The sequence below is a fragment of the Peromyscus californicus genome, unplaced genomic scaffold (genome assembly GCF_007827085.1).
Source record: "Peromyscus californicus insignis strain IS unplaced genomic scaffold, ASM782708v3 Scaffold_6__1_contigs__length_162567912, whole genome shotgun sequence".
Lineage (NCBI taxonomy): Eukaryota > Metazoa > Chordata > Mammalia > Rodentia > Cricetidae > Peromyscus > Peromyscus californicus.
This window is the reverse complement of record NW_026294584.1, coordinates 1,733,797-1,758,104: the sequence shown is the minus strand read 5'-3', so window position 1 is coordinate 1,758,104 and position 24,308 is coordinate 1,733,797. Positions and strand designations below refer to the sequence as shown.

The 24,308-nt window shown below is 36.9% G+C and overlaps 1 protein-coding gene and 1 long non-coding RNA gene across 9 annotated transcripts in view; one reads left to right on the top strand and one right to left on the bottom strand.

Annotated features, from left to right (window-relative positions):
- Orc5 (origin recognition complex subunit 5) overlaps positions 1–22,702 on the bottom strand; it is a 168,336-nt gene extending 145,634 nt beyond the window's left edge. For all 8 annotated transcript variants that reach the window (XR_008214289.1, XR_008214290.1, XR_008214291.1 and 5 more), the window contains exons 1-6: positions 22,511–22,702; positions 19,715–19,807; positions 17,182–17,382; positions 12,152–12,226; positions 4,946–5,057; positions 910–1,040 (exon numbers count right to left, since the gene is read on the bottom strand). Coding sequence is in view for 5 of the 8 variants with exons in the window: in XM_052719865.1 (XP_052575825.1) it covers positions 910–1,040; positions 4,946–5,057; positions 12,152–12,226; positions 17,182–17,382; positions 19,715–19,807; positions 22,511–22,582 (684 nt within the window). In the remaining 3 variants the exon portion in view is untranslated. The remainder of the gene's footprint in view (positions 1–909; positions 1,041–4,945; positions 5,058–12,151; positions 12,227–17,181; positions 17,383–19,714; positions 19,808–22,510) is intronic.
- A 97-nt stretch (positions 22,703–22,799) lies between these two features.
- The window catches only part of LOC128098583 (uncharacterized), a 40,664-nt gene continuing 39,155 nt past the window's right edge, over positions 22,800–24,308 (top strand). The window contains exon 1 of the long non-coding RNA XR_008214292.1: positions 22,800–22,965. This is a non-coding gene — a long non-coding RNA (uncharacterized LOC128098583). The remainder of the gene's footprint in view (positions 22,966–24,308) is intronic.

Genomic DNA, 24,308 nt, shown 5'->3' with positions numbered 1-24,308 from the left:
CGAAGTTTCACAACTCCAAAAGTAAGTAATGGGAAAAAGCTAAGCACGATCATTTCCCAAACTTCTAGCAAAACACAAACAACTATTCTAGTCTTTTTTCAAAGTTCAAGCCTTTTATACAAAATCACTAACTCAAGATAACTAGCCAATGAAGATCTGTAATTAAAGCTTCTTGCCATACTCAAATGGAAAGCTCCTAGGCCAATCAATAAAACCTGGAGAAAGGTGTTACAAACATTAGCAATGAGATGCTAAATCACTTGTTATCACATATCCCTGCTATTTTTCATTTTTATTTGAATGGATTTTTAGTTTCTGCAACTAGAGATTGATTCAGTAATTAAAAGTACTTGTTGTTTTGAATGCTAACACCGACGTAAGGAGCTGGAGTGGGTGCCACACATACCTGTAACCCAGTAATGAGAAGGGCGGAGAAATGAGGATAACTGGGGCTTCCTCACACCAGCCCAGCAGAAAAACATAAGCTCTAGGTTCCGTGAGAGACCCTTCCTTCAGACAGTAAGTGACAGCAGGACACTAACAGCTTCCTCAAGCCTCTGTGTGCACAACCCCTCACACATGTGCACCAACATAACACACACACACACACACACACACACACACCACACACACACACGCACACACACACACGCACACACACACACACACACACACACACACACACAACAATGAAAACATGTAACTGACAATGAATGCAAATTTTCTCATCAGGTTTAGTATGCACTAACCCACAGATATCAATCCTTGTAAGGTATATTAGCCTCAAAAAGCCTTATCCAAATTTCTGAATATTTTCTCAGCTTCTGGCTTGTCTCAAAATTTTCTGAATGTGAAAATATTAAAGGACATACACATACATGTGTGCACACACACAAAATGCTCACTCACCAGATGTCTGAGCTCTTTCAGATCTCGACAGACAGTGTAGAAAACTCCAAGGAGAATATTAATGTAGGCAGCATAAAAATCAGCTGAATATTCTGGAGGATGATCGTGGGACAGGATCTTTTGAAGGTTCCCTGTTCACAGGACACAAACTCAAATGATCAGCACATAAACATAATCATTATGTTCCAGAATTTCATAAATGTTTTTTAAAAAACCAAATATTTAGGTCCAACTCTATGACAGAATAATATATATTTCTTTTTCTTCATGACACAAAACTTCTTAAATGATGGGTTAAGACCCTCACAAGCATACACTGAGCTACACTAATGAGGTGACCTGACTGGAGCCTCTAGACAGCTTACAGGTTAGCATTCCTCTTTCTTTCTTTCTTTTTTTTTTTCTTTTTCTTTTTTTGGTTTTTTGAGACAGGGCTGCTCTGTGTAACTTTGGAGCCTGTCACCCAGGCTGGACTTGAACTCACAGATATCCGCCTGCCTCTGCCTCCCGAGTGCTGGGATTAAAGGCATGCGCCACCACCGCCCGGTACGTTCCTATTTCTTGACCTTCAGGGAGAAGAGAAAGGCTGAAGGTCAAGTTCATCCCCAAGGGACAACGATTTGGTCAACTATACCAATGTAAAAGAAGCTCCATGAACTTCAGATACAGCACAGACTGGTAAATGAATCCACATGCTGGAAACACACCTCAACTTTGCAAGGAAAGAAGTTTCTAGGCTTGGGACCTCCATGAACCTCAGATAAAATATATCTCTTCATCCAACTGTTCATATCTCTCCTTCTTCTTCTTCCTTTTTAATCTTTTACAATGATCTGACAGTAGTAAATACAGTAGTAAGAAAAAGTACAGTGCTTTCTTGGTTCTGTGAGCCCTACAGGCAAACTGTTAAACCAGAAGACAGGACCATGGGTACCCCAACTTACAGTCAGTTTTCAGAAGTCAGTTCTGCACTGGGAGCTGGCATCTGCAGGAGAAGCAGCTCTGTGTGACAGACACTTAACCTGTAAGGTTTCTATACCAATTTCTGGAAGAAAGTTTCAATGAAATTGGCAAACAATTGTCAAAATGGACAAAGCAATTAAATAATTGGTTATTGGATGGAGAAAAAACAAAACAAAACCCGCAGCATTTGTTATCAGAAGTGTTTTTAGAAGAAATAATCCAGAAAGAGTAAAATAAGTGAAGCTAAAAAAACCACAAATGGCCGGGCAGTGGCGGCACACGCCTTTAATCGCAGCACTTGGGAGGCAGAGCCAGGTGGATCTCTGTGAGTTCGAGGCCAGTCTGGTCTAAAGACCGAGATCCAGGACAGGCACCAAAACTATACAGAGAAACCCTGTCTCAAAAAAAAAAAAAAAAAAAAAAAAGAAAACCCACAAATGTTCTAAAAAGAATCACTAAATGACAACAACAAATATAAAACAATGACACTCAAAGAGAGAAGCTCGAGACTCTTACTACTGGAAAATAAAAGCAAAGATGAGAAGTAATACAGGCTTTAGTATATGTTTTTGCCTATTAAGAATTATCAACTAGAAAAACTCCCAACAATCTAGGAAATGCTCTTCATTAGTTTAAATAACATTCATTAAACGTGCTTTTTATAATAATCACCACCTAGTCTCGACCTGTCCTTTCTCATTACTCCTTTTGTGAGACATCTTGTAAAGATAACAAAGATGTTTCTTTCATATCTCAAACTCTTCCTATATTACATATTTAAGGTCTTAACTTCATTTCTCAACATGCTGAAACTAACAGAAAGTAGTTAGCTGGGCATGGTGGTGCACACTTTTAACCCCAGCACTTGGGATGCAGAAATAGGCAGATACCAGAGTTCAAGGCCAGGCAGGTCTACAAAGTGAGTTCCAAAATAGCCACAGCTAAACAAATAAATAGATAAATAGTGAGAAATGTATATTTATTATTCAAATTTCCTAGCCATTCTACATGAAGCAGTAACCCATTCCTCACTGTGGTGTCGTCTGACTGCACACTGCAGTCGTTAGGAGTTCTGGGTGGGAACAGAGCATATGAAGAAATACTGGCTAAAAAGTTTGCTTAGATCAGGGGTTCTCAACATGTGGGTCGTGACCCCTTTGGGTTTGAACAATCCTTTCAAGGGAGTCACTTAAAACCATCAGAAAACACAGATATTTACATTATGATTCATAACACTAGCAAAATTATAGTTATGAAGTAGCAAGAAGAATAATTTTATGGTTGGGGATCACCACATGAGGAATAATTAAAGGGTCGCAGCATTAGGAAGGTTGAGAATCACTAGCTTATATGAAACTATACATCTATAGATCTAGAATAACAAAAACATATTAGAATATACAATAAAAGCTATTTTCTTTCTCATTTCTATTTCAGTAAAACTGAAAGAATATTACAGGTATGTAAAAATAGTACCAAGGGACTTAAGGAAAACTCGGGTGGAACACACAGTTTGTACAGTAGGAAATTGCGAGTCACTGACTTTTTCTAATTGTGATCAGAGCAGGACTTAACCTATGCTGACAACTAAACCAAATCTAACCAAGCACATCATAATCTCTTCAGAGGAAAAACAAAACAAACAAGCCACTGCTAAAGGACAGTAACCTTTGGCATGTGATAAAGACTTTCAATTGGACCCCTGGCTACAACTGGGAAGGAGGTGTCCTTGAAACCAAAATCAAATCCCTAAATATGGCATGTCTATCAAGCTAACATGACAGGGCACCGTTAGCCACTAATCCCTTTGCCCTGATCCCATGCTACATATAGTTTGTTTTACCAATTAATGCTTCAGTTTTGAATAGAAAATTTGATTATAGTGCTTATGCTATTCTTAAAAAGGCCCTAAAACTTAATAAACAGATGTAACATGGCTCCATTTATCATACAGTTAACAGGTCTATTTTCCTACATGACAAAATTAGAAAGATTGCTATATTTAATTTTTTCCTGAAATTCCATCAATGCTGCTTTATATCTTAAAAAAAAAAACAGATCCTACAATTATATTATACTTTTACTTTCATGATATAGAAAAACCAATACAATTTCATAATTTTCTTAACTTTGAAATAACTTTTCAATAATTGAAACTAAAACGGCACAAAAAAGTCAGTTTAGCTGTGACACAGATCCAAAGCAACTGTTTACTGAACTCCTTTAAGCCTTTCTTTCCTTATTTTGTGATTTGTATGGATGAGAAGCTATTAAAAATAAGGGTTTTTTTTTAATCTATTCTGAGTTCCTTTAAATAAAAAAGTTAATTAGCTAAAGCAGGAGGTGTTATTTGGCTTCTGTTCTTGCGAAAATAGGCAAAAATGTGCTGCTTTTGGCAGTGAATGTTTATAGCTCATTAGCTGACAGGGACAGTGTCGGTAAGGCCAGGATCATGGGACGCTACTTCTCACAGCTTCTACAGCACCTTGTGTTTCACAGTTATAATCTCTGAATCAGCGGTATCTTTTATAGTCTCAGCTCAAAATTCATTAATCTACAAGACTGTTAAACAATACAAAAGTACTATGTTCTTTCAAAGAGAAAATTTATTAGAACCTATAAAATTTAAGATTAAATATAAACTCCAAGAAAATAAAAGAACAAAAGAACTAGCGGTTGGCACAGTAAGTTATAGCAATGACAAATAAATTTTGTAGACTCAAGATACTTGGTACTTAATCAATGCAATGTATGTGATAAAGATTCTAACGTGTTACCAATCTAGTATGATACTGTGTGGACATTATAATCACAGTATACATACACATTAATGAATTAAAGCTGATGAAAGTATACCATTAGCAAACACATGAGACCTGCTCATTTAGTGACTATGACAGCAGTCCCTTCACCGTTTCAAAATAACATTTCTGTAAATGCTAAATATAAGCATTTTGAGACTGGCAACAAACCTAAACAGTTAAAGATACCAAAGTATTTCAGTCTAAACATGGTACAGTTTAACATTTTGAACAAAGGACAAGGATTATTTGATCAAACAATTAAAACTTACCTATGCTATAATCAGGGAAATATAAGACAAATGGTTCAAAGCATCCAGTATTTGGACGGAACTTTTCCCAAATAATCTCACTGAGAAAAATAACAGTCACATTTCTGTCAGTCTGCAAAGGAAAGGGAAGAAAAGTAACTTAGCATTTAAGAATCTGAGGGCAGTAATTCCCTTTGGATTTATCTTCAACTAAATTCAGCAAAGCTTAACATATGCAACAAATTATTTGCATATTAATTAATAAACCATATTTAAAAAACCTAATCAGAGAGCTCAACTATTTGCAGATTTTCATACATAATGACTTGGAATTTCCATAAAACTGTAGGCTAATCAACATTTCAGTTATTCATGAACACTAGGGCAGTCACACAGAACTTATTTTGTAGATACTAAGAAACACACCTGCTTGGAAAAATTAAGAGGAAATCCTTCTATGAGAATTTTTAAAAATCTTGATAGGCTTTTGCTCAATCAACAACAACAAAAAAACATTTCTCATCATTAAAATAGTTACAGCAACTCAGAGAAAAGGAAACATGGAGTTGGATAAGTAGATCTGCCATATTGTATAACTTCATATTAAAGTTTTCTGTTTGTTTTCAAATTGTTGAGAAACACTAATGGCCACTATATATTAAAAATACCAGTAATTATGACTAGTAATATCCCCCTAAATCATCAATACAAAGTAAAAGAGGTATCTTTTGAAATGTATTTTTAAAATTACACTTAATATACCAAAAATAATAATAAAAGCTGAATGTGTCCATTATTCTTTACAGACTGATCACAAACCTGTACACGCCAGCTGGAATTCATCTGCACACTGCTTAATTTTCCACATAGGTTTTCATTTGCCTGTATTCTTTTTGGCTAACAATGCAGATGTGGTATCTCTTCTGGTCTATAAGCATCCTTAGGACCCAATTTCATATATCAATTGTACTACATTTTGGGGATAATTTACTATTTGATTCCTAGCAAGTGTGCTTCTTGCATGCTGTTTTGCATTACTTAGAAAAGTAATTCCTTTGATTAACAAAAATAGTTGAACTTAATGAATGAATAATTAGACAGAAAAATTGATCATCTTTATGAAAGAAAGGAAGATGTTAGGGGCACAGAGGTCCTTGTACTCACAGAGAAGTACTAAAAGAACCAGGAATGTTAATCACACAGGAGTACCTCAAGGGAGGAGATAAAAATTAAATACCTGCATTCCATCCAGAAAGCTGAGAGTGGGTTTTGTTAACGACCTGGTGATCCTTTTGCTACCTGTGGAGGCAGACCTCACCACATTCCCCAGAATGATTATCCCAGACTCTTCCCCCCCAGACCATTACCCATCCTTAGTGGAGATGTCACACATACTTTATGGCCTGCTGACCTCTATGCTATCAGTCAGAGACCACACTAGATTCTACTTTGTAAAAGTTTCTATGTTGTCACACTGTTGTGGAATATTTGTTTACACTGTGTGAAGATGTGTCACTGTGATTGGTTTAATAAAGAGCTAAATGGCCAATAGCTAGTCAGGAGAGATAGGCAGGATTTCTGAGGAGAGAAAGGAGAGGATGAATCTAGATGTGCAGATTATGCCAGAGAGACACCAGTGAGACTCTGAAGAGGTCGGACACACGGTACAGAACAGAGGTAAGCGAGTCACATGGCAGAACGCAGATTAACAGAAACAGGTTAATTTGATTTATAAGACCTAGTTGGGGACAAGCCTAGGCTGAAGGCCAAACTTTCATAATTAAAAATAAGTCTCCATGTCGTAAGATAGCCTGACAAAAAAGCTTGCTACATCACACCTTAAGCTTTATTGTACACCAGGGATTGGTCTGCTTGTTGCCTGGAAACCTTCCCAAATTGCACTGTGTTTTAAATATGCTGATATTGAACTGCCTGACCTGAGACTCCCTGAAGTCTGATCCAGGTTGAGGAAGTCAATTCCCAGGGGGTTTTCATTCTTATCTCTTCCCAATGCTTCCCTGCCTGGATACCTGCAGGGACCCCCTCAGGTAAAGACTTTATTTCTCACAAATGCAAAGCCAAGGCTCCACCACTGAGCTATACACCAGCCCCAAAGAAGACTTTAATGCTTTTATCTTAGAAATTCATTGATTTTTAAAATAATAATTCTGAGTTTACTTAGGCTTAAAAGTATGCCTTATCCACATTCCAGATTATAAAGCTCATGAGAAATCATCAGATTTATTTTTACTTATTTAGTGTGTTCACATGTGTAGGCCAAACTTGAGCACCAGCATGAGTGTGGAGGCCAAAGGACAACTTGTGAGAGTTGAGTCTCTTTGATCACACAGGTTCCAGTTAATGAATATGGGTCACCAGGTTTGGTGGCAAGTACTGTTAATACTGAACCATCTTGCCGGGCAGTGGTGGCGCACGCCTTTAATCCCAGCACTCGGGAGGCAGAGCCAGGCGGATCTCTGTGAGTTCGAGGCCAGCCTGGGCTACCAAGTGAGTTCCAGGAAAGGCGCAAAGCTACACAGAGAAACCCTGTCTCGAAAAACCAAAAAAAAAAAATACTGAACCATCTTGCCGGTTCAAAAAAGCATTTTATAAAATCAGTTAAACATATATTGAAAAGTTGAAAAAAAAAAAAAAAAACAAGATCAATGATTTGAAATTGGTAATATTTTCAACTGTTCATCTTAAAATACTTCCAGTATACAATGTTTTATCATAATTTAAATTTCATTTGACTTAGACACTTAATGTAAAAAACAGGAAATGTTATTAAGTTCCTCTGAAATGAAATACAATTCAAAATAAAGCATCCTTTCAGAAATGTTAAACTAATAGTTCCCTTTCCTAGAGATTACAGTAGAGATTACTGTAAACCTTAAATTTTCTCCAAATAGTTTCTATAAGACTAAAACAAAAGTGAAATTCTAATTTCTGTCAACATCACCTCAAAACCATTACTAGGTATACTGAGAAAAACATGAAGGGTAAGAACAGGCAGCAAGTGTGGGAAACAACAGGGAAACCATGAAAACAACCCACAAACACCAACAAAAACAAAACAAACGGACTGAAAACAGACAACACCTTTAACAGTGGTAAACACCAAGAGTTAACCACAGACCCCAATACCTACCTACTACACTGCTACCTCTAGCCCTCCACCACCAAGTCTTACTAAACGTGAGCCATGAGTCCACCTTTGGGACACAATGACTTCAGTGGCACTTGGAAGTCTCTTCAACTTTTAGCACTGTAATTGCTTGAATCAGAAATATCCCCAATAGACTCCTGTATGTGAACAATTGGTCTCCACCTGTTTTGCAGTTGGGAACGCTATAGAACCTTTAGGGGGCAGCACCTTACTGAAGGAAGGAAAGATGTCACTGGGGCAAACTTTAAGGACCCACGTCCTGTTTCTTTTCCTCTCCTGGCGCCCACAGTAGGGCATGGACCCACATAAAACCTAAAAAAGCTTTAAAAAAGGTTCTAAACGGAGCCATACTGGGCTTCCTAGTCTTCCATGCCGGCGGTGCCCTCAAAATGGAGCCAACCACCATGAGCTAAGCCACGTGGCCGATTTCCACATTCTCTCACGGGGGACCACAATACAGAAAGGCTTCTCCTAGCCCCTGCCGGAAAACTTAAGCCATCAGCTTGCGTACATGGTGGATTTAGGGTTTGCTCATACAAAAAAAAGAGGGGGTCAAAGAAACACGATAAAGTCAGTTCAGACCAAAAAACAAAACACTCTAATCGGGTTACACTGTGTTTAGGAATATACATAGACTTTTGAGGAAAAAGGAGAATGTATAAACAGTCATAAAAAAGAAATACATAGTTTTAAAATAATAAAGTGAAATCTGGGAAGTGGGAGGAGGGAAGAGAGGGGGATTTGTGGTTGGTATGTAAAATAAACAAAAAATTTCTTAATAAAGAAAAAAAAAAGAAGCAGGGGATGATAAAAAAAAATAAAGTAAAATCCTTAAAAAAATACTAAAATAATATAAAAATGGGCCACATAAGTCAAAAGGTATGCTAATTTAGGGGAGAGGTTATGTTTTTTTGTTTCTGCAGGAATTGAGAAACTATGGTTTCATTCTGGATTAAGAAAAATCAGGTTTTATTGAGGAAGACCCCCTGAAAAACTGATTGCAGATATAAAGAAATAAACTTAAAAGAACTACAAGACATGTGATGTATATTTTACCTGCTCAAATACAAAAACAAAAAAATCATCTTTGACTGACATGTATACAATGCAGTCTACTTTTATACTGATATAAATATGTATGTTGCCTTTAAAAGTTTATGTATTTTTAGAACAAGGAGATCAGATATCAATAAAAACTAATGGCCCAGGTGATCCAGCATCTCAAAATGCCTCTGTTACAGTCTCCTCAGAATTTTGTATCCAGAACAGCTTTAAGGCTGCTAGCTGAGATGGACCAATCACACAAAATACCTGTCAGAACTTGACTATAATTTAAAATTTTCTCAGGGTCCCCATAAGATTACCAACAGGCCCAATCAGCAGGAAGTAGTCTAGAGAAGTACATCCACATTCTCAAAAAATAGATTATGGATGTTTGTCTTTGTTTAGGGGGTTGATTATAAATTTTTAATGGTCATAGTTAATCTCTTTCTAAAGAAGGAAAGGTGATATGATATAGAAATGATTGGGAAAATGGTAGATTATTATAATGGAGGAAAAAAGGGTAGATTACTGAATCTATTTTAATTCAAAAAACAACCATTAATCTCAAAATATTTTACATTGGTATGAATTTATTTATTTATTGTCACATTTTTGTATTTCTACTCTTATTTAAGGTATTGTGTCTATACTGCTCAATTAAAAATATAATGTATAATTAAAAAATATAGATTAAGTCATCTATAATAGTCAAACTTATAGCCATATTAGTTAGGTTTTCTAGGTATACAAAGATATATTTCAATTACATAGGTAATCTTTAAACACTTCAAAGACCTACAGAATATGGCATTTAAAATGTTTTAAGAACTTAGACTTTACTCGGCAGTGAGACATATTTGCTCCTGGCAGTACCAATTACTTTAAGAGGATGATGGGCATTGAAGAAACTCCTTATGGACTTTGCTTTCCATGTGGCAAGGCTAGCTAGCCATTTGGGCAAGAAACTGCTCTTGCCTGGACTGCTTGACAGTATGCTGTATAAACTGGACATTCAGGACCCACAGGAAAGTGACTGCTAAACTTTGCCAAAACAAGGTGGGATGGTCCTTCTGATTCCTGCTTCACAGAAGAAACTGCCAGATATTCTGCAGGACACAGAGGAAAGCGACTAATGAACTTTGCCAATATAGGCAGGACAGTCTTTCAAATTTCCTACTTCACTAAAAAGTCTGCCAGATACTCTAGGCCTACAGGCTGAAGATAGATGCTCCAACATTACAGAAGAACTTTGAGTGACTCTACATGCAGCCAGATGTCTCTGTCATTTCTAGAGTTTTAGAAGTTGCTTATAATGCACTTCCTGTTTACTTAGGTAATATTATATTCTTCTGAGGTATTGGATAGAATTGAAGACTAGATAGTTATAATTATAGTTTTCCTTAGTTATGATAGAAAGTAAATTAGGTATGAAACTTTAGACTCATCAAGACAAGATAGATAATTGAATGCTTACTCTAATTTTGTCAAATACAAATAGACTAAATATTGTAACTGTAATTCTTGCTTAATAACTGTTTTGTTATATGTAAGTTTACTATGTTAAAGTTAAAACCTTCCTTTTTGATTAGACAGAAAGGGGAAATGCTGTGGGATGCCTTTCTGTATGCTGTCCATATGTGTTGCTTTCATTGGTTGATAATAAAGCTGTTTGGCCAATGGTGAGGCAGAATAAGGTTAGGCAGTACAATCAAACTTAAGACAGAGATGAAGAAGGGCGAAGTCGGGGCAGATGCCAGCCAGCTGCTGAGTAAGCAAGATGTGTAGAAAATGACAAGCCATGAACCAAGTGGCAAAGCATAGGTAAGAAATATGAGTTAATTTAAATATAAGAGCTAGCTAGTAATAAGCCTGAGCCATCGGCCAATCATTTATAATTAATATAAGCCTCTGAATGGTGATTTGGGAAGCAGCTGCTGGGTATTTGGAAGTTGTTGATGGGACAGAGAAAGCCTCCATTTATACTCTCTCCCTCTTTCTTGTATAGGGATGAAATGTAATTAGTGGCTTCCTAGCTGCTAGCCTAGCCTCATACTCCTGCTGCTATGCCTTCCCCAAGAGGGGCAGTATCCATTCTGGAATTGCAAGGCAAAATAAACTCTTTCTCCCCAAGGTTACTGTTCTATCATAGCAGCAGAACAGTAATTAATGTGAGCAGTTTCTCATATTTGGATACTGCATTTAACTTTCAAAGGGTAAGATTCTACCTTGGCTCTCAGTACAATGTTATTTAATACTTTCATACAAACGAACATACAGTTAGAAAGTATAATCTATTTATGTTCAAACCACTGATAAAATAAGAAAACCATATAAATCAACCACAAAAGTCAAAAAAATTTCAATTACTCTTAACTGAAGAGGACAAATGGTACTGTTCTGCATAGCCAGCTCTTTGCTCTTAGTAGGTAAAACCCTAATGGGGATATGTACCTGAACAGAGCATTCCTGCATGGACACTAGTGAGGACTGAATTCTCTCATCAATTTTCTTTCTTCAAATTATTCAAATTGTTGTGCTTTTCCCCTAAGATAATTACTCTCTTATCTGATAATATGCATATTAAATCTCTCCTACTCTGTTGTGCATTAGGCCTTGACAATTACAGTTGTTTTAAAACAGTGCAATGAGGTCACAATAGTAGAGTGAAGAGTTGCATGCTGACACTGAGTGGCTAGCAGACAGCAATCCAGATGATCAGAATAACTACATCATGACTTTTGTAGATTGAAATGATAGTTAAGAATTACTGTAGAATTCAATGTCTAGCCCTCTACCATTAATGACTAAACACACTTGAAATTCTTTAATAGATAGCAAATTACTTTATAATTAAAACTAAAATAATTTAGTAAGTCTATCAAATCATAAATTAATATTACTATGGGAAAAGACTGAACTTCAATCATGACAGAGAAATATGACAATACAACATATTGGGTAGGGAACATATCTTCTGATCTACTGAGGGAAAAGCACTCTCATATATTACTTACCAACTCTTGTAACCTAAGAAACCCAGGCAAAAGATTTGCTTCCATATCTCTTAGGTATTCAGCTTTATCTAGAACCTTTAAAAAGAGATGTCTACATGAAAATCAATTCATAATATATTTTATAAAGCATGACACACTGTAAGATTTTTAAACTTTCCATGCTATAAAGAAAAAAATGTAACTTTTAAAGCAAATTTAAATTTACTTTCAAAAGGCTATTTACATTTGTAAAGATATTTCAAATAGATTAAGCTAAAAAATAGATTACTAATAATATATTTTAATCCAAATATCCAAAGAGAAAACATGTCACTGTTACATTTAAAAGGCTGCTTTCTAATTGTAGTTCCTCAAAAACATGGTGTGAAGTACTCTGACTCCATTTTCCCCGCTTAAAAATGACAAGTCTTTATTACCCAAGAAAGACAGAAGTATACACTAAAATTCATCACACACAACTTTTCTTCATTGAACTTTACAACTACACATACAATGTTTAAACTGCTGGATAACTCAAAGATTGAGTTTTGTTCAGTGTTATAATGCTTTTGTTATAACGTTTTCTAAAACATATAGTCATTAGATATATACAGTAAACATTTATGGATAACATCATATAATATAGAACAGCAGAAAGGTGATGAGTTTGGTCACATTAATAACTATTAAAACTGACTAATGAGGTCATATGGGTACTCTTTTAAAAAATATAACCAGCCACATTATCATACATTTAAAAAGTTACCATTATTTCTTAATATCATCAAAGAACCAATACTCAAATTTCTTCATACTTGTCCCAATAATGTTTCATTAGTAGCATGGATGATTCAGGATTCATGAATGTATGAGTTCATATAGGACAAAAGGAAAAATACTTGATTTCCCCAATTATCAATTTCTTATTCTGAGTTTTTGCCCGGTTTTTTTTTTTTTTTTTTTTTTTTGTAGTATTACAAGAGACCTAATGGCTTAATAGACTTAAAATTTATTTTCTCATAGTTCTTGGAAGCCAAAAACTTAAAGACAGTTTCACTGAGCCAAAATTAAGGTATCAGCGGCACTATGATAACTCCAGTGGCTCCTGGAGAGAATCTAATTCCTGCCTTTTCCAGCTTCTGGTAGCCTAGTCCAGATGGCCGTGGTATTGGAGTAATGTGGCTCGTTACCCACATCATTCCAGCTTTACAGGCAAATACCCTCAAACTTATGGTTGACTTCCTGCAGCTTCTGCAGTCTGGTCTTGCCCATCGTGTAGTGCACTTACATATCCATCCTTCTGCTTCTCTTATCTATTGACATTCAGGATTAGAGTCTGTTTCCACCCAGATAATCTGGGTGAATCCACCCACCCTAAGATCCTTCACGTAACTTCACGTGTGAAGAGCCTTTTTCCAAATAAAGTAGTGTTTCCGGGGCTCAGGGTCAGGACTTGGTGTCTTCTTGGGGCTATTACTCGCCTACTGCAGTGCAGGAGTAAATTACACTTTCAAAGAAACACAGAAATTTAGTTTTGTGATTTTTCACTATTTATCTAATATGTTCCCACTCATTTAACTCATTAAAATTTTAACGTTAATTCTTTTAGAACTTCACACATGCACACATGGTTTTAACCATGGGCATCCCCACTCTTCTCAAACTCCTCCTGAAACGCCATCCTACCACGTCCTGCTCCCAACTCCACGTCTTCTGGTCTTGTTTCTTTTAAATAACCCACTGGGTGAGGTTAGTACTGCCTGTGTGTTCACGAGTGTAAGGTCACCACTGGGTGAGGTTAGTGCTGCCAGTTTGTTCACGAGTGTGAGGTCACCACTGGGTGAGGTTAGTGCTTCCTGTGTGTTCACGAGTGTGAAGGCCCTCACGAGCTCCTCCCTCAAACATGGAACGCTGACCGGCTCGATCTTGTGCGGACAACCACAGCTACTGCGAGTTCATGGTTGTATCCAGAAGACACTGTTCTCTGAGGCTTGCATGGAGGTATTGATACAGATGCCCTGTTTATGGCTGAGCCCTCCATAGTCACTCATTCTCTGTACTTCTGACCAACTGTAAGTCTCTATATTCATAAACATCCACTGGGAAAAGAAGCTTCTCTAATGAGCTTTTAGCTGTACCCGTCTATGGGTGGAAAGGTAAGTATTTAGAAGGCAGTTTGATATTATGGCCATTTAGCAAAGAACAACACTAGGTTCTTCCTTTCAGCCTATGACTTCTCCAGCCACAGGCTCTGACCAAGCTTACAGTACAGTTCCCTCCTGAGGAATAGGCCTGACGTCTGATCAGAAAGTGACTGGATATCCCAAAGCATTGAAGATACTACTGCACCAATGGCCATACCTTGCCAGGCTACTTGTTACTGCTGCTCACAGAGTTCACAGCTAGGTAAGACTGTTAGTGACCTTTCTCCCCCAACAGCCTGCAGAGCACCTGATACTATGAAAGCTAGGCAGAGGGGAAAGCGTCCAGGTTAGTACCAGCTTGATTTAACTCATTTTAAAATAGTCAAATTGTCTTATACTTGGGGAGTATGATCCTCTTCAAATTGGCTCCCATGTTTTTCATAACCCTAGTAGTCATTGATAGTTTCCTAAATTTAAAATATGACAAGATGCTCTGTGCATTATCTAGTGCATTACCTGTGGAGAACTAAAGTCCTTTTCTCTAAAAAGGAATCCATTTTAATATCATAAACATTTACACTTTAATAATAAATCTTCTTGTAAATTATATAATCATTAAATTAGGAATAAAATTAAGATGCAGAATATAGTTTCCCTGAATAATCCAGATATTTTATATCCATCTTACTAACAAAGAGCTTCTAACAATGTATGAGAATAATTATATTTAAAATATTTAATTCTTAGTTTAGACAAAATAAAGCTACAACTTATAGCAATAAAGAAATAAATTAGTTGTTCAACTATACTCTCGCATGAGGAGATTTCTCATCAATCTCCATTTAAATAACTCTCTAACCTAGAATACTAACTCAAAAAAACTAATCCACTTTAATGAAAAAACACAAAGCAGAAACAACAAATTAAGAGTTTATTCTTTTAATCTGATAATGATTAACTGCTATAATTAATGATTTCATTATTCCAATTAATGATCCTTCTTCAAAAGCTATTATTAGATAACTATGATTCAAAAGGAAAAACTGAGATGTAAATATTTTCTTAATGATTTATAGTAGAGTATTCTAGTGGATTCTCAATTTGTAAGCCACAATAAGCAGAAAAATTTTAACCAACAGAAAAATTCTTAGCCAACTTTCTAAATTATTTTCTAAGGAGTAAAGCTATTTTTTTTGTGGGAGCCCATTTTCAGGTTCCCAGTGGCTTTATCCAGCAGGTCTGCATAGAGAGGATGATTAGACCATGGGCCAGAGTGCAAGTGTCCGAGATGGTCTGCACTTGGCTGTGCAGACTTGGGGGAGGTCCTTTGCTCCACCCCTTGGCATTTCTATAAATACCCTAGGGCAGAGAGTCAGGAACTGTTGGAATAGGTTCCAGGCCCTTTCGAGGCTATCCTGTATTTTCTATCTGTTTATCTCCATACTCTAAATCCTTCTATCTAATATTTCCTGCTACTCTCACTCAAGAAAACTCTGGGGAACTGTGGAGTTGGTGGGTAGCTGCCCCGCACTTTTTAGTAGTACAGATTAATAGTTATAGACCAGTCTAAACTTGTTCTAAACACCTGTATACTTTTCTCCCCAAATGTTTAGCCAATAACAAATGCTTCTTGGGTACTTACCACGGTGTATGGATACGAAAAATGAGTATTCTCCTATCCTGACACCAGCTCTCTCTCCTTCCTAATCTAATTAGTCCTGCAAATTCTATACTTGTTAAAGGCAGCCATGCATTCTAGGACCAATCCTCCTCATCTTCTATCAATTACATCTTTTAATCATCCTTCTCTAAGACAACTTCTCTATATTTAGATATTTCAACTTCTATAGAGATGGCCCTCTGTGGATATGCAAGACATTTAGTTCTTACATTATGAGACTATTTTCATAATACTAAAATGCCATTTGCTTTTTCATCATGTTGAAAGCATTTGAACTGTTGGTATATAAGCAACAGCGAATTAAAGTAGGGTCGCCTTAGCATACATCAAAGAAATGGTAGTAATTATTAGCAGTCACTGCATTCTTCACTATGCATTTGCGTTAAAAACTTAAAAATTGACTTGAGAATGGAGGGATGGCTCAGACGTTACGAGCACTTGCTGCTCTTCCAGATGACCTGAGCTGGATTCCCAGCACCCATATAGAAGCTTGCAACCATCAATAACTGCTGTTCCAGGGAATCCAAGGGTTTCTTCTAACCTCTGCAGGTTCCAGGCATGCATGTGGTACATGGATGTACATGCAGACAAAATACCCATACACATAAAATAAAATAAATAAATTTTAAAATAAAAAAGACTTCCACTTCTTATAAGACAGAAAAATGTGTTTTGTCCTAATCTCCTGCTAAGTCAAACTAAGAACACTGAATATGAAATCTCTGAAACTTATAGAGAAAAAGCAAACAGCTTTCTCATCATCTTGTTTGTGTTTCTGTCTCACATATTTCAGACAGAGGAAAACCAGTGGATGCAGACCAAAAGGGCCAACGAGAAACCAAAATCAGCCTGTCCTCCCTTCAGTTGCTTCTTGTTAGGACTTGATCCCAACAATGAGAAAATTAACTAGTAATCTACTCATTCTTTTTGGTCTGTCTTAAATCTTATTGCCTCATAAAGGTGTACCAGATCACTTACGTCAGTATTTTGCATGCCACGGCTACCACTGCATGTGGTATTCTGCATGTGGTCCTATGTGAATATCTGTTATAACTCTTCTGTTAAGCAAAGCCCCCTTTTGACAGCAGTTCTAACACATTTTTGTATCACAAAAGCACCTTCCACAAAGCACTATACAAAATAAGACTCAAAATAAATATATGGAAGTGGATCTACTGCAGTCATTTTTCAAATTAAAGATGATATAATCACGTTAAATTACTTACAATATATACAGTCTGATCCTTGAGATTTTCAGTACTGGTCACTTGCTTAAACAATCGAACAAAGTCATTAAATGTTTCACAGGTTATTTCTGTAGGACATCCTGCCACTGAAGAATTAAGATGACTCAACTTGTTTAGAATTTGTTCCAAAAGTAGCCTCAAAGTAAAGCATTCAACACAGTTCACAAAGACATGTGGGAGCTGAAAACAAAAACCAAAACAGGATAAACAAAAACACATAAAGTTTCTGTTGGACAGTCTCTAATTACCTCTGTGAACCTACACCCACCCTGCTGCTCTCCCATCCCCACTGTGCCCCAGGAACCTGGCCCATATAAATTACATCATCAGGCCCTGGTAGGAGAAGTCAATAGGAAGAAGCAGGTAGGGACGGAAGCAGAGTTGCTGAGGGAATAAGTTCAGTATTTCTTTCCTTGCAGTGTCTACATTCTGCTACAAAAGGCCAGAGCTCCAGCTAGGTACCCCTTTTTGTAAGGCTACTGGTCTTGCTGGGTTCTAGTGACAGTGATTCTCTAAGTTTCCTTGAAGCCTCGGGGGTGATAAGGGCCATGATGATTACTGTCCCTGCTTGATTCCCTTAAAACTTCCTCAACCTCTGCAAATTGTCCCTTCCTTAAACTCACTTCCGGGATTTGAGTTTGTCATCTCTTTTCTTCTAAGACTCAAAGTAAACTTGTATTTTCCTCCAAGTATTATTATAAAGAAACCAAATTCTTTTGAATGTTAAAATTCCTAGTGGGAATTTTACTTACTAGAAAATTTGTTTACTAGGGGGTTACATTTACTTACTAGAGAGGGGCCATCAGTATTTCCTTAGGTAGAGCGCTCATAATGTCTACTAAGAATAAGTATCTTGCTTACTTTTGTGCTATTCTTGACTCAAATAACAACATTTTTTTTTCTAAGCACATATTTGGTTATCTATAACAGAAGCAGTAATAGTCATATCTAACACTGATTAAGTCACTGCAAAAATAATAAAATGTTAAAAACATAACACATTCCTTAAATATAAAACTTCCTTACTGAATTTTCATGCTTTTAGTCAACATCTATTTTCTGGATACTTCATATACAAACTTTCAAATATAAATTGGTGACCAAAGACCTCATATATTTACATTCTGAAGTCAGATATGAAACTCAGACATCTTTGTGTTTAAAATGCCAGTTGATCTTTGGGATCAAAGACTAATATCTACAACTTAAAATGTGCCAAGCACTGTGCTTGTGGGGATGATATATGTGTGTGTGTGTGTGTGTGTGTGTGTGTGTGTGTGTGTGTGTATGTATATGTATTTTTTTAAAAAATCACAGCCAGAAAAAAAAACAAAAAAATTACAGCTGAGAAGATTAAATATTGTGATACGATAAAACTAAAAAGGGTTGAAGCTACAACATAAGGGTACATTTTAACATAGCATTAGAACTCAGGAAGCACTTCCCAGAGAAGTAGAAAAAAACATGGCTAAATCTGCATTTGTCAACCAACAGGATATTATAAGGAGAGCAAGTTGAGTAGAGGAAAGTCATTCCAAGAAGTAGGAGCAACACAGGCCAAAATTTGAAAGAGAGCAGGAACTATATGTAATTCAGTGGGACATGTTAAACATGCATCCCTGGAGCTATGGTAAGATGAGTTAGCAAACCAAAGCTTGTGGCCTGCACATCTGTTTCTCTGTACTCAGTTGCTGAAGATCATAGCCATGTCCATTCAAATAGCTATTGCTTACTGCTGGCTGAGGACATAAACAGATGTGTGGTAATATTCATAAATAGCATCTAAACTTTAATACTTGCTAATAATACTATACTGGAATGCATTTTTCATGTGTTAACATTTACTTATCATAATTCCACAGGTTGTTACTACTTGCCCCATTTTACAGACAAGGAAGGCACTATGCAGAAATACTAGGAAAAACCAATGATAAGTGAAACTGAGATAAAAATGGACATGAGTAAATACAGATGAAGTCCTGTCTTCACGATGGAATTATTTATTGGATTGGTTTAAGGATAAGAAGAGTTTTTTGTTTCTGTTTTTTAAGCAGATTCAGCCAACTGTACTAATGGTTAAGATCATTCAGATAGGAAATATGAAAAGAGCAGGATGAAAGTATGTGCAGTTTTACATGTGTGAAAAATCAGAATTATCAGAATCAATATCATAAATAAAAAGTGAAAAAGAAACATTTTATAATGTTAAAAAATAAATTTTAGTATTTCTAAAAGAAGCTATTACTTGTGTGGTCAACTACTGGGCAACAAAAGAGAGAAAAATTTAGCTCAATTTAAAACTTTCTAACATCAGAGTTTAAGTTATTTAATAACTGATAGCTTTTGAAGTTTATACACATTCAAAGTATTTCAACAAGATCTGGGCAGAAATGCTTTATGTAGCTGATGATACTCTAGAGAAAGGAAAATTGGAATAAGTCATCTAGATTGATTCCCTCTCTACAATGTAGGAATAAAGGTCCATTATTATCAGGTTCAGGGTTACCCTTACCTCTAAAGTTTTCAACAAGGTTTGTGTTACATAGGTCTTCCCACTGGCAGTATGCCCATAAATAAAAATGGACGGAAAGCTGAAATGATGTCTCTAGGAAAGAAAAGACTAGTTTTTATCTGTATGAAACCAGAAGTGAACATTTATCAACTTGTAAGAAAGTTTTATTGGTACAGTTTAATACTAAATCCAAGTTATTTCAGTGGTGCATACAGGTAAATTCTTAATATTCTGAACTTAAATTCAACTCAAAGTACTTTCTTTTATGAAATTACCTTGTAAAATTATATGTGGCCATTATTGGCTATATATTATATAACTGTACTTTTATTATTACATGGGTTTCCACATACAAACTCATGTATTCTCAACTTTCTAAGAGATTTAAGGGAATTTTCAAGGGTAATTTTGTCTATACCACATTTTTAATCATTTTCAAAAAGAATTTAATGTTCTTGTAGGCTACAATTTCATTATACATTTTATTGTTTGAAACTAAAACAACAGAACACAATAGACATTTTTGAGGTCTTATTCCTAGAAATCTTAAATACTTCTGAATTATTCATAATCATTTACCTTGGCATAAGTGTATATATTTCATCAAATCAAACATTGATGAAATCTACATAGCAATATTGGATACAGGATTATAGTTCAGTGGTACATCAATTGCTTAGAATGTGCAAGGTCCTAGCTGATCCCTAGCACCATGAAAAAGTTAAGTCAAAATGCATATATACAGAAGGTTCTGTAATACACTAAGTCAGAAACAAACTGTCAAAGGTATTATTGGCCTATCCTATAACATTAATATGCTTTATTTATTTGATGAACGTCAATATTTATGAGATAGCCATTAAATGCTAAAAACTATAAGATACTGAACAGTACAGACACCAATCAAAGACAGGTTAGACTCTGAAGAGTTAAAATCTACTGGGGAGACATAAATTTTAAAAATTATTTCAGATATCACTTCACAAGCAAAAAGGAAGCTTATGACCACCTTCAACAGTTTTTTTCAAAGCTTGATGAAATCTGCTTTTCTGGAATCCTACGACACTTGTCTACATCTATGATTTGGTGCCTAATACACTGTTCCCTGCCCTAGCAAGGCTTCTATCACTGTGATAAATATCATTACCCAAAGCAACTTGAGGAGGAGAGAGTTTATTTCAGCTTACATTTATAGTTCATCATGAAAGGAAGTCAGGATAGGAACTCAAGGCAGGAACCTGGGAGGAGGAACTGATTGATACACAGGCCATGGAGGAAGGCTGCTTATTGGCTTGCTCCTCCTAGCTTGCTCAGTTTGATTTCTTTACCACTCAGACCACCTACCCCAGAGGGCTGGGTCCTCCCACATCAATCATTAACCAAGAAAATACCCTACAAACTTGCCCACAGACAATTTGTTGCAGGCATTTTCTCCATTGAGGTTCTCTCTTCCCAGATAACAACAGTAACCAGCACATCCCCCCTCTATAATGACTTTTATATTGTTACCTAGAATTAAAATGAACTCTTATACTGTTATTTTTCATCTTCACAAACCTCCCCAACATCTGTAGCAAGGCAGAATCTGGCACAGTACCTTCCACAGAGAAAGTGCTTAGAAAATACACACTTGCTAAACAATCTTCTAAGAAACATGAGCTAGTTTTAGTTTTGTTTTGTTTTTGGTAGTTTGTTTTGTTTTGTTTTTGGTAGTTATTTGCTACAGTGGCTCTTTGTATTTTCCACATGCAAACTTCCTTGAAGAAAAACACTATTTTTGTTAAACATAATTTGAAGCAAGAGCAAGAGTGAAAACCTTTTCTGTAATGTACTACTAAATCAGCACTACCCACCATTATTTGCTAAAAAGTACTTCTTTTTCTGAGTATTTTTGGTTGGAGTAATCTGAGTTTATCAAGTCCAGTGAAAGAATGCATAGAGCATAACCAAGTATGTATTTCAATAATATGGGTAACTCTAATTGAAAGCACTGTAACTAGAAAAGTAGATACCGTTGGCCTATATCTTAACTAATGAGACCCTTTTTGATGGAGGGGGTACTTTTCCACTAATATTTCACAGGTCACCTTAGACTCACATCCAACACTCAGGTGGTTGAAAGTACATTTTTTAAAGCAACCTAAATGATTACTTGTATTTACTCACATTCCAGATAAGATCCAAGTGCAATTAATGCTAATGAATGAGTACAATGCAAAAGGCATATAAGAAAATGAATAGTATTCCTGCCTATCAATGGGAATCTCTAGCTGCGTTCCTTTCAGAGGACCTCTCCCCTATAAAGAATCTCATCTGCTAGTCAGGGAGAGAAATCCAAATGAGACCTCTCCTGGTTTTTAAAGGCTAAAACAGAGAGCTATCCTAAGTGGTCTTGAAGCCAACCACCTCTCTGTATTTGACTTAATCACACCTCACTGCAATAGGTGAACCTGTATTTAATAAACACTCTGCAAACAGACTTCTTACATAAACCTTGTTCTTACATAAACCTTGCAGACGCTATTCAGGGCTCACATAACCTCCAATGTATGGCCCAGTAAAAGGACTACCTCCTAAGTAATGTCCCATAGAGCAGGACAACCCTTCCTCTGCAGTCTCCTCTGAAATGGACTGAGGAGTTTCTTTGCGTAAGTGTGGGACAGACCTACAGCACCTCCATCTTAACATAATCTTAACGTAAGATGATAGTCTACCGCCTCGCCATTCACACACTGCTCCCCCAACAGAGCAAGGACGCGTTGGCCTCTGGAATTTGGGACAGTCTGACCACAATACCTCTCCAAACAGGGACTGCAAGGTGGACACTTGGGCCTCTCGACAAAGCACCATGCTCTCCATGTGAGACATTTTGGCGGGCACCACCCGAGACTGCAGGTTGGCCGCCAATCGGCGCGGAGTCTACCTCTCGGCGTATTTCACGCTACTCAAGCAGTAACTTTCCTCCCGGAAGCGCAGACGCTAGGCTGCGGGCGGGGCCGGCGCGATCCAGTGACGTCAGGAGCCCGCGCAGCGAGGGCGCCGCTCTAGCCTCCAGGCGCCGGTTCTCAGTGGTCCGCGTCCTGCGAGCGGCGGTTCCTTAGCGCTCGCTTTCCTCCTCCCTGCGCCGGCCAGGACAGGGGGAAGGGCCGGCGGCGATCCGGGGGCGTCTCACGACCCTGCCTTCCGTGGCTTCAGTTTCCGCCGGGAGGAACAAGTATTCTTATAAAAGGAGGCTTCCCCCTGGAAAGAAGGTGGGAACTGGGTGACATTTAGCGCTAAAGGGAACTAACTGTGGGATTTAATAAATTTAGAGTAATTTTTGTTTGTTTTTGCAAGCTTGGAACATTGGAGGTATTAGAGTGTCGGTGGGGACAATAGGAATAAAAATTGCGCTATCTTCGGCATACACCTTCCTTCATGTAAGACACCTAGAAGCAAGATGTTAGAAAAACCTTGAAAAATCAAAAGAGAGAATATAGAAATAGGAAAATTTGTGTTAAAAGACAGGGGTTTAGGGTCCTGAAAAAAATTGGTCTGGGGACGTTTACTTAACTATTTCTGAACGTTGTGACGTTGGGAGAATCTTTGAACTGTTCATTTAAACTTTCCAATATACAAATTAAGGACAATGTTGGATTACTTCTAAGAATAAAAGATAATGTACATAGTGTCTGCTACACATAGATTTTATAGCCAGTGCAGAAAGACAAAGAAAACAAATGCACCCAGATTAGAAAGAGGACCACTATGTATTACTGAGCAATACAGTAGCCTGTGGAGGAAATCTAATTGCTTCTCCAAAAGAGACACTAGCCTAGCTCTAATAAGTTAGCTTGCAAGACTTCCAGGTGCAAGATAACTGTCTCCACACAATGGCAACAAACAAGTATGAAGTACTTAGGAATAAAATGAACCAAATATATGTGAGGCCTGCTTACTTAAAACTATAAAATAATTACTAAAAGATTAAAGAAGACATTTTTAAAAATAACTGTACTGCGTTGTGAGAATTATGTTTGTTAAAATTAATCTCGTTTTCCCAAACTGATAATGTAGAACCAATAAAAAAAAAAAAAGTGGGTTTTTGTTGTTGTTGTTGCTGTGGTGGTCTGAATGAAAGCGGCCCCCACAGGCTCATAGGGAGTGGCACTATTAGGATGTGTGGCCTTGTTGGAGGAAGTGTGCCACTGGGGGTGGACTTTGAGGTTTTAGGTGCTCAAGCCAGGCCCAATTTCTCTTTCTTCCTACTGCTTGCCTATCTGAATATAGAACTCTAGGCTCCTTCTTCAGCACCATGTCTACCTGCATGTCACCATGCTTCCTGCCATGATGATAATCGACTAAATCTCTGAAACTGTAAGCCAGCACCAATTAAATGTTTTCCTTTATAAGAGTTGCCATGGTCATGGTGTCTCTTCACAGCTGTGGAAACCCTATTTATTTTTGGTAAAAATTGATTCAACAGCTACTTCATGAAGAAAAGATATGCTGATCACAAGCACATTAAAAGATATTCAGGAACTGGAAATATGCCTTTAATTGTTAACCCTGCAGGTTTGAGGACCAGGCTTTGGATTTTAGATGTTCCTGTAAA